We start from the raw sequence: 9,417 nt of genomic DNA on the forward strand, positions 1-9,417 counted from the left end.
TGTTTAACTTGAACAGAACACTGTCATTCAGGGATAGAATGGAGGGGTAGAAGAACATCATGTTCAGTGCCCATAACTTAAACTAAGTGGCAAAATGCTACTGAAAGCCCTCCTGTCCTCCTCCTCCTCCTCCCAATCCTTGATCTGCTTTCTGTGTTAGTAGCAGCCGCATTTCCTCTTATCATTTCTGCTGTTGTAAGTGAAAAACAGAACAAACAAACAAACAAAAAAGACCACTACCATGGTTTGGTTTGCAGTTAAATAGTGAATATTCTCTTTATTCAGAATACATTTTTAACAGAAATGCATGCACCAGTAAATCAGTACAGTGAGGAGTTACAGGGATAAAGGAAACAGCTTGACCTGGTAGAGCTTGCCACTCCCAGAATCCTCTTGACCCAACTCAGGCGGTTAGAGGTCAAGAAGCAGTAAATGCTGCTGAATTCTAGGGTAAACAAGTGGGGTTTTCAGGTCTCTGCGGGTAAAAGACAGGAAAGGAAAGCTCTTAAAAAGAAGAGGGTAATTATATTGGGACTGTCAGTTCCACTGAAACTTCCTGCGAGGCAGATGAAGGAGAATTGGTGGTAGTGCCTGCTTCTCCTTCCTGGTTACACTCTTCAAGGACTACGGTCTGATCTCTTCCATCTGTCTCAGAGCCCCTGTATAAAGAGAAAAGATAACAAAACTAATGGGGGGTCCTGAAAACAAATTGTAGGGCAGGACTCAGATGCCAGAAAAGTAACAGGATCATGGATTTTCCAAGAACAGCACTCCATTTCTGGAACTGAGCTTTGCTAAGTATTTACCTAGTCCGAAGTCGAGGCCACTTCTTCCACTCTACGGCTAGCACTATCCCCAAGGCTACCACAACCACCACAATCAGGGTACTTCGGACAATGTTACCCACAGTGCACTCTTGAGCAACAGGCCCTGTGGTATATCAAAAAATCAGAAGTGTAGCTTAGCATATCACTGTTCCTTTAAATATTAGGTTGTCCTTTTGCTCTTGCCTCCCCAGAGCCACATGCAAGCCATGCATTGAGCTGTGGTCATTGAGAAATGACCAGTCAAGGTGCAAGGAGGAGAGGCTGAGTCACTCAGACCACCTTTCTGTCAGGCAGGGAGGCCTTAGATGAAGCTATTCAATGTCTCTAAGTGAACACAAAGTCTGGTCTTCTCCATCTTTATAAGAGCTAGGATACCTGAGGGCTCCAACTCCGCACCCTTCTTGTCTCCTATTTTGGCTAACAGTCTGTGGGGACTGTTCTTGAGATCCCAGGAGCATAACAACAGGAACTTTCTTGGAAGCACTATCCACTCACCTGCTGCTCCAACCAGCTCCAGGGCATCGCTGGGCTCTGACCAGATATCAGGATTGGCCTGCAGCCGGTAGCTGCAACTGTAGTTTCCAATGCCTTTCCCTTCCATGTTGTCGATGACAAAATCTCCATCCTCTGAAAACTGTTGGGGGGCCTCTTCTCCATCATGTTCTAACATAAATTCAACTCCTGGCAGGGGTCCTCGGCACTGAAGGGTGATGTCCTTGCCTAGCTTGAACACAGTGCTGGGCCAGGCTGACAGAGAGGGTTTAGGGGGCTTGTCTGTAACCAAACCAAGAACACAGAGTTAAAAGAACCCTGAAGCACACCATTGCTTGCACTATTTGTAACCTCTAAAAGTCCTAAAAAACCATAGACTCGAAAGGCTCTGCTGGGTTTCAGAATCTTACCAGTCACCCAGATCTCTAGAGAGTTGCTGTGATTTGAAGCCGCAAGGGGAGCAGAATCCAGATAATAAACACAGCTGTAAACACCAGAATCTTGATCCCTCACCACTGGCATCCAGAAGTCAGCTCTGTACCCACTTGGCCTCTGCTGTTCTAAGGGCTGTTGTGTTCCCTCCTTCAACAGGATGAATGTTGAATCTGGTAGTTCTCCTTGGCATTGAAGAGTCATATTTTCTCCAGGGGCTACCATGGGACCAGGCTGGACTAATAGGCTGGGCTTAGGGAGTAAACCTACAAGAAATTAACTGCTGGTCAGAGGTTAGCCATTTTTGAGTTTATTTCTCCATGAGCTCCCCTAGTATCTCAACAATAAAGAGGTGAGACTACTGTTCACGTCTATATGAGTTCGTAAAAAAAAAAAAAAAGGTCTCCCACGAACCAGTCAATTTGATCCTTTCTACACTACAACACCCATTCCATGGTTTCATCCCCTTACCAGTGACTATGAGTTCTAGAGTGTTGCTAGGTTGTATCTTGATAGGGCTCATCCAGTCAGGGTGGTAACAGCAGCTATAACGTCCTATGCTAGCATCAGATATATTGATGATAGGGAATGCTCCTTCATTGCTAGTGGACCCCCAAAGCTGCATCGAAGTGGCTTCTCCTTCTTTGTGCAGAATGTACCCAACTCCACGGACTGGTCCTTGGCACCAAAGAGTAACATTCTGCCCCATGGTGACCACAGAACTAGGCTCAGCAGACAACCATGGTCTGGGGAATGTGTCTAGACAGAGAACAGTGATGAGTGAGATATGAGTATACTACCTTGTTAGCTGTACTCCATGACAATTCCTTTGCTTTGAATAGGAGATATTAACCCCCATAGTCCCTGCTCAATTGATCCTATTCCAGCCCCAGGTTTTGTCTGTTCTTACCAGTCACCCAGATCATAAGGGGGGTACTAAGGGATGAGCCTCTGTTCGACATGGTTGTCTCATAGTAGACACAGCTGTAGTTCCCAAAGTCTGCTGCTCCAACAGTGTGGAGAAGGAAGTCAACTGAGGTTCCCGAGGCACTCTGGAACTGTAAGGGGGCATGAGTACCCTCCTGTAAGAGGGCAAACCTCATGCCCGGGAAAATTCCTTGGCAGCGCAGGGTCACATTCTTCCCAGGAAGTACCACAGGGCCTGGCTGTGCCACCAGTGTGGGTTTGGGGTAGAATTCTAAAATGAAAAAGATCATAATATAAGAGAAGACTGTTCCCCACACTTTGCAAATAGCTTTTATAATGTTGTTATAGGAGATGATATATGTTTATTATAGATAATTAGAAAATGCAATAAAAAACTAATGAAGAAAACATAATTTTACCCACTCAAATATAATGATCCCTCATCTACTTTTCTTCTTCTATTTTAACACATGACTATGTCTTTGGAGCTGAAGCTATTTATGTAATTCAGATCCCAATACATGAAGGGTTGAAGAGTCTGATGTTTATATTGTAAACTCTTTCCTATGACATTAAACACCCTTTGATATGATCATTTGTAATGGTTGTATAATATGTGCCTGACATTTCAAGGTTTTCTCTTGCTCTCTGAGGGCCATCCAGCCACCAATCCCTGACAGCTCAGGAAAAGGCGGATGTTCAACCCAAAGTTCAAGGCCAAGCCTAAAAGGATTATCTCAGAAAGCAGGCAACTTGAGCTTAGTTCTTGGATTGGACACCCCATCTCCCTCACTTCTTTCTTCAGAAGTGAATGATTGGCTTCCCTGACTCCTTTGTTGTTTCATCTTATGATGGTGACATGAGCAGCTGTCCTACATGGACAGTGTATTATCATATGCCAAGCACTGTCCCAAGAATGTCCTCAGTGTCCTTTAGAGAACACATTTCTTTCCCTCCCACTGGCAGTCCTTCCAATCACTAGAGTCAACACTGCTCTCCATGTGAAGAGTTCCCTTCCCTAACCTGTCACAATGAGCTCCACAGGGTCGCTGGGCTCAGACCAGATGGAAAAGTCATAATAACGGCAGCTATAGTTTCCTCCATCACCGATGCCCACTGAAATGATCAGAAAGTGGGCTGTACTAGCTCCTGGGTTTCCCCAGGCTGGGTCACTGGATGCAATTTCATTGCCATCCTTATAAAGAATAAAGCTCATGTGTTCACGGGAGGTGGAGCAATTGAAAGTCACTCGGGAACCAGGAGTGACCACAGGGCTAGTCCATGTCTTGAAGAAAGGCTTGGGGTACATTTCTAGAAAAGAAAAACAAAACATCACACAGCCAAATCAAGAAAACAGGAAGCAAATACAACAAATGTTGGTTTTAGGAAGCAGTCCACTATATGCATTTCATTCAGACATCTATGCATTGATGGTTTTGTTTGTTTGTTTGTTTTTATAGGGATCCCTCATCCCTGTCCCCCATTGGCTCCAGAGAAGTCCTCACTGTCACTGAAACAGGCAAAGGATTATATTGAAAGAGTAAACTTTCTTTGGGACTCTGTTAGTTCTGAGCCTTGGATGGACAAGAGAAGGAAATACCAGCTGTATCACCTCACTTCAAGATTTCCTCTATAGTTAAATGAGATAATCGATGGGAAAATAATCAGAAAAATTAAATCACCCTCCACAAACCCAAGCTATTAATAACAATTATGGCTATTAATATCGTGCAGCTAGAGGCCCTGGCACTCCCAGCGCCACGCCTGCCTGGCTCTAAGATTGGACACAGGCTCCTAGTACCAGCAGCAAAGTTTGTGGTGAAGAAAGGAGTGTCTATCACGAACTTTCCCGCCCCTCCTCCTCCCCCAACACACTATTCAGCTCTACCTTTTATGACCAGCTCCAGGGGCTCACTGGGCTCAGACCACTTGAATGGCTGCATTTCTGTGTGTGTGCGGCAGCTGTAATTGCCCTCCTCTTTATCCTCCATTCTTTGAATTGTAAAGAAGGCTTCTCTCCCAACAGCACCAAGTTGCTGGACAGGTTCCTGCTTTCCCTTCTTATACAGAGCAAACCCCAAACCTTCCAGCCATCCTTTACAGCGGATCTGCAGTTCCTGGCCCCGGATTGGAAGGGAAGCCGAAATGACAGGTTTGGGAAGGATGTCTAGAAAACAAAATGGGATGGCTAGGGAATCAAAAGTTTGGAAATGGCCAAGATGGGACCCTCAGTTACTTGCTCTGCAAACTAATGAAATGTATCCCTGAGTTCCTCAGTCTGCCCCCTCTTACTCTTTTCCTCACCCCTCCCCCACCCTCTACTCCCAAGCAGCACAGGAGTTCCAGGGGCACTGGGGATCACTCCGGGAGGATCCTCTGTTTTCTCTTACCTGTCCCCACTAGTTCAAGTGCTTCACTAGGCTCCGACACAGCCATCTCCTCCCATGAATGGCAATGGTAACTCCCGGTGTGGCTGTGGGTCAGGGCGCCAAGGGGGAAGGCAGCCCGGACCTGCTCTGAGGCCGGGCGAGTTGCAATCCACCCGGTCCCGTCCTTCAGTAACACAAACTCCTTAGTTGAGCCAGAGGGGCTTCTGCACCAGAGGGTTAAGTTCTTCCACGGGGCCAGAGGGAAGTTCGTCTCTGCCCACAGTTCAGGCTTAGGGGTTGGCATGATTATTTCTAGAAACAGCAGAGTTAATAAAGCCATCCTCTTGGTATTCCCCCTCCCTGCTTTCCTTTCTCTTGAAGCCCCTACCCAGATCACACGCCCCCTCCCCTTCAATCAGAAGCCTTTCTTTCCTATCGTGCTTCTTTCTCCAGGTGCTGGGGAAAGGGGAAGCTGCTGTCTCAGCTGAGCCTCACAAAAGGGCAGGAGTCTGAAGGAAATTTTTACAGGCAGAAAGACAAAGTTGGAGACTGAGTGTTGCCAGTAGCTTTAACAAGTGCCCCTTCCTGGCTGTCCTTCCCTCCCAACCAGTCACTCCCTGGGCACTGACACTGACACTCTGTAGTTATTTCGGATCTCCAGAGAGGAATGTCCCAGTCTGGGGCAGGAAAAAAAAAAAAAACAACAACAAAAAAAACAACTCACCAATCTCCTCTGTCAATGCCCCATTGCACAGCCCTGCAAAAGAAACCCTTGCCAGGTTCAGTTCCCTCCTCACCAAGACTGCCCCCCAGCCTGCTACCCAGACCCCTGTCCCACCCCTTTGTACTCACCACAGCAAAGAAGAGCCATGAGTATGAAGAGCATGGCGACCCCTTGAGCTGTTCCCAACAACCAGGCTTCTCTAGTGAGACCAGAAAGAAAACGATGAGAGGAGTTGCTGGGATTAGGGGGAGGGCGGAGAGAAGGGGGGGCGGCAATTTATGTCATTGGCTTAGTCACTATCCAATAGGGATTGGCTATGACCAGGATAATGGGACATAATCTTTTCTGACACTGATGACTTCTCTTCTTGAGGGCCTAACTGCCTACAAACCCCATTGCACTTCTATGACCTCCATGCCCCTCATCTCCGCCCCTCTCCCAGTTTGTATTATATATCAGCTTCCCATGGCCCTTGATGAGGCTGCAGCAGCAGCAAATGAGATGTCAGGTGGGAAAGTGCTTCTGTATCTCCAGTTCTCGGAACCCCTGGAGCTCAGCAGCTCTGGGTGGTTGAGTGTGGGGGTGGAAAGAGCAACCTTGAGTGTTTCTCAGTCATCAAGTTTAAGTTTGGAAGCAGTTGTTCCTATGGCAGTATTGGTCTTCAGACTGACCTGCCTCACCTGCCTTTGTTATGGAAGGGTTGCCTAGGCAGCCTTGATGAATTACCAGAAGATGGCCTGTCAGTCCTGAGCTAGCTTGTCAGAGAGTGGGATCTCTCTCTCTCTCTCTCTCTCTCTCTCTCTCTCTCTCTCTCTCTCTCTCTCTCTCTCTCTCCACCACAGCTAAAAATGTGTAACACTGTTGCTGGGTTCTGCCTTCTGTACAATTAGGTGGTATAAAGCCGAAATTCAACTGACAATCTTGTTTTCCTTAGGAAACAGTGACTATCCCCAGCCTTTTTCTAGTCAGGAAAACAACTTTTCAAGCTGCTTTCTATGAAATCTAGATTCTGATCTTATTCTTTGATGCAATGATCTTGGAGTAGGATAATCCCACTAGGAGCTTAGCCTAAAGCATATGAAATTTAGGGCAGATCTATAGGCTGTAAAAATTGACCTCCCTGAACACTGTTTGAAAACTCCAACGATGTTTTTTTTTTCTCTGTCAGAAACCATAATTGACTCTCTCCACTTGTTGCCCTGACACACTATCCCTCAGATCCCAGCAGAAAACACAGACACACAGAGTCACAGTGATCATCCATTGTGTTTTAACTTTCCCAGACAGACACACAAAGGTGGCAGACAGATACATCCAGAAGCAGGGGGTGGGGGGAAGTGACCAAAATATCCAGGTGATAAGACCTCTACTGGATTAAGAGCTGTTACTTCTCTTTTCACTGTCATCTGGAATGTCCTTAGAAAACCATGGGGATTAGGGAGAGAGATCAATGGTCCAAAGGGCACCAGAGAATCTAAAGAAATGGCATTAGGATCTTATGGGCTGTATTTTCTGGCTAGAGGAAGCAATCTGACCCTCTGGCTCCATTTATTGTCTTATCAAATGCCTATCCAGCTTAAAACTTTACCCTAAAGGGTACTCTGCACAGACAATAGGAATCAAGAGTAACAGAAAAAACTGGTTTGTAAGGAACCTAGAATGGACTAAAATATTCTCTCTATCCCTTGAATGTGAGGGGTAATGTTGGAAAAAATAGGATAGTAATTAGATAACAAGCTGTAAGAGCCAACAGCATAGCTTCTTAGGAGCAAGCATGTTCACACCATATCAATAGGGAAGACAGCTATACTGTCCAGTGGGCAGAGGTGTTTAAGAGGAGATTTGGGCACTGTAGGAGATATAGAGGTCACGGGGCATGCTTCTGATTATTCTTGTAGCCCCAGAAAGCTATACATGACTCCACTTGGCTTGGGTAACGACCCCTCTGTGAGGTGAAAGAGAAACAGATGGGATGAGAATGCCTTGACTTGTAAATCTAGATGCTAAGGAGAAACCTAAGAATGTGTCCCCATGCTTACTACAACTGGGGCCCATTCTGGAGACTAGGAGAGCACACAGTCAGCTAGCTTGGGCAACAATAGCTTGAGTGAAGGCAATTACCTGAGTCTGAGTCTCAGTCTCCGACACTTCCACCGTATCCACACCACTAGCAACAGCAAGGAGACAAGCTGCATGGTTAAGGACACCCTGATAGCTTCATTCTGAATGGAATTCCAGGTGAGGAAGCCTGTGACCAGAGGAGACCAGAAGCAGAAACCTTGATGGGGATGAGGTCAGACAGATAAGGTCATGGTGGGGGAGGGGAGCTGGTCACAGAGAAAGCTCCTGTTTAGAAGCTTGAGATGAGACAGATGTGTCCTGCTTGTTTGTGGAGACTAGGAAAGAGTCTTCGGAATATTTTTATCACTCCTTTGAGTTATCATAGCACACCCAAGGAAAGTATGTCTAGAAGCATGGGTCCTGATTTCCAAGCCCTCCACTCCCCTTCCCATATATTTCTGGGCACTGTTTTGGAATCCCAGGATATGAGAAGTTATCTTCTCACCTTCTGGTCCCACCAACTTCAGAGGCTTACTGCGATGTGACCAGACGTTAGGGTGTGCCTCAATATGATAGCTGCAACTGTAGGTTCCTGTCCCTTGCCCTTCAATGTCAGTGACGAGGAAGTCTCCATCTACTGAGAATTTTTGGAATGTTGATCTTTCTTCCCATTCCAAAGAAAATTCAAGTACTGGATGAGACACTCGGCACTGAAGAGTGATGGTCTTTCCTTTGAACACGGAACTGGGCCAAGCTGAAAGGGAGGGTTGGGGGGGGGGGCTTATCTGAAACCAATCCAGAGACCACAGTTAAAAGTGACACTAGGTCAGCACCTGCTCCCCTGCCAAATGTTTCACAGCTCTCCATTTGGGAATCTTTTCACTTACATTTGGTTAATGACTTCAAACTTTGTGTATTTAGAGTTCTTTTCCCCCTCTCCGTGATTCTCTAAAGACTACTGGTTCTTAATTCCAATCAGGAAGACCTCATACCTGTAAACACTCCCTGGCTTGAAGGAAGTTAATTTTATTTTATTTTTTATGATTCACAGTAGGGCCCTGTCATGCTGACAGGCAAGGCTTAAGGTTAATCTCAGGAGAGAAGGTTCCTGAAGGATAGAAAGCCCTACACCATACTCCTGGTGTTTTCTCTTTAGCTTGTACCTTTAGGGAAGTGCACAAGCCACGAACCCCCTCCTTAGAGTACTGTAATAATAATAGAAGCAAATAGGTGACAGTAAAGTTAAAGCCAGTTAGTATCACTTGCCTATAACCATCAGCTCCACAGTGTTGTATGTTGCCATCTTAATGGATGTCTTCCAGGTAAGATAATAGTGGCAGCTATAGATGCCAGCATCCCTATAGGTTACATTCTTTAGAAAGAATGAATTGTTGCCAGTGTTGCTGGAGGCATCCAGAATCTGAAGGGGCTTTTCTTCTCCCTTCTTATAGAGTGCAAGACCCACTCCATCCATCATTCCTCCACACCTCAGGCTCACGTTTTGACCCACTTGAATGACAGGACTGGGCTGAACAAGAAGCCAGGTCTTGGGGAAAGAGTCTAGGATGAAACCCAAAATACAAAC

General features: G+C 46.1%; 1 protein-coding gene across 2 annotated transcripts; it reads right to left on the reverse strand.

The window, feature by feature from the left end:
- Positions 1 to 249: 249 nt before the first annotated feature.
- LOC116081312 (immunoglobulin superfamily member 1) lies at positions 250 to 9,387 on the reverse strand. 2 transcript variants are annotated; one of them, XM_031357920.1, is made up of 14 exons: positions 9,099 to 9,387; positions 8,338 to 8,586; positions 7,893 to 8,019; positions 5,900 to 5,970; positions 5,772 to 5,804; positions 5,069 to 5,359; positions 4,567 to 4,845; positions 3,702 to 3,989; positions 2,662 to 2,949; positions 2,223 to 2,510; positions 1,730 to 2,017; positions 1,323 to 1,601; positions 807 to 930; positions 250 to 659 (listed from the first exon to the last, which is right to left on the reverse strand). In XM_031357920.1, exons 1-14 carry the CDS (start codon positions 9,307 to 9,309, stop codon positions 524 to 526), a joined length of 2,952 nt encoding a protein of 983 aa, XP_031213780.1. In that variant the 5' UTR covers positions 9,310 to 9,387; the 3' UTR covers positions 250 to 523. The 2 variants fall into 2 exon arrangements, with proteins under 2 accessions (XP_031213780.1, XP_031213830.1); XM_031357970.1 differs by lacking the exon at positions 807 to 930.
- Between the last annotated feature and the right edge of the window lie 30 nt (positions 9,388 to 9,417).

This window comes from Mastomys coucha, chromosome X, assembly GCF_008632895.1.
Source record: "Mastomys coucha isolate ucsf_1 chromosome X, UCSF_Mcou_1, whole genome shotgun sequence".
Taxonomy (NCBI): Eukaryota; Metazoa; Chordata; class Mammalia; order Rodentia; family Muridae; genus Mastomys; species Mastomys coucha.

What these genes read in the sequence shown, in the direction of transcription:
- LOC116081312 (XM_031357920.1), bottom strand. Translation starts at nt 9,309, where the DNA reads ATGATGGATGGAGTGGGTCTTGCACTCTATAAGAAGGGAGAAGAAAAG. An exon ending in TCTAGAACTCATAGTCACTG is followed by an intron (nt 2,018 to 2,222) that starts GTAAGGGGATGA and finishes AATTTCTTGTAG; the next exon opens with GTTTACTCCCTAAGCCCAGC. An exon ending in GGAGCTGGTTGGAGCAGCAG is followed by an intron (nt 931 to 1,322) that starts GTGAGTGGATAG and finishes GATATACCACAG; the next exon opens with GGCCTGTTGCTCAAGAGTGC.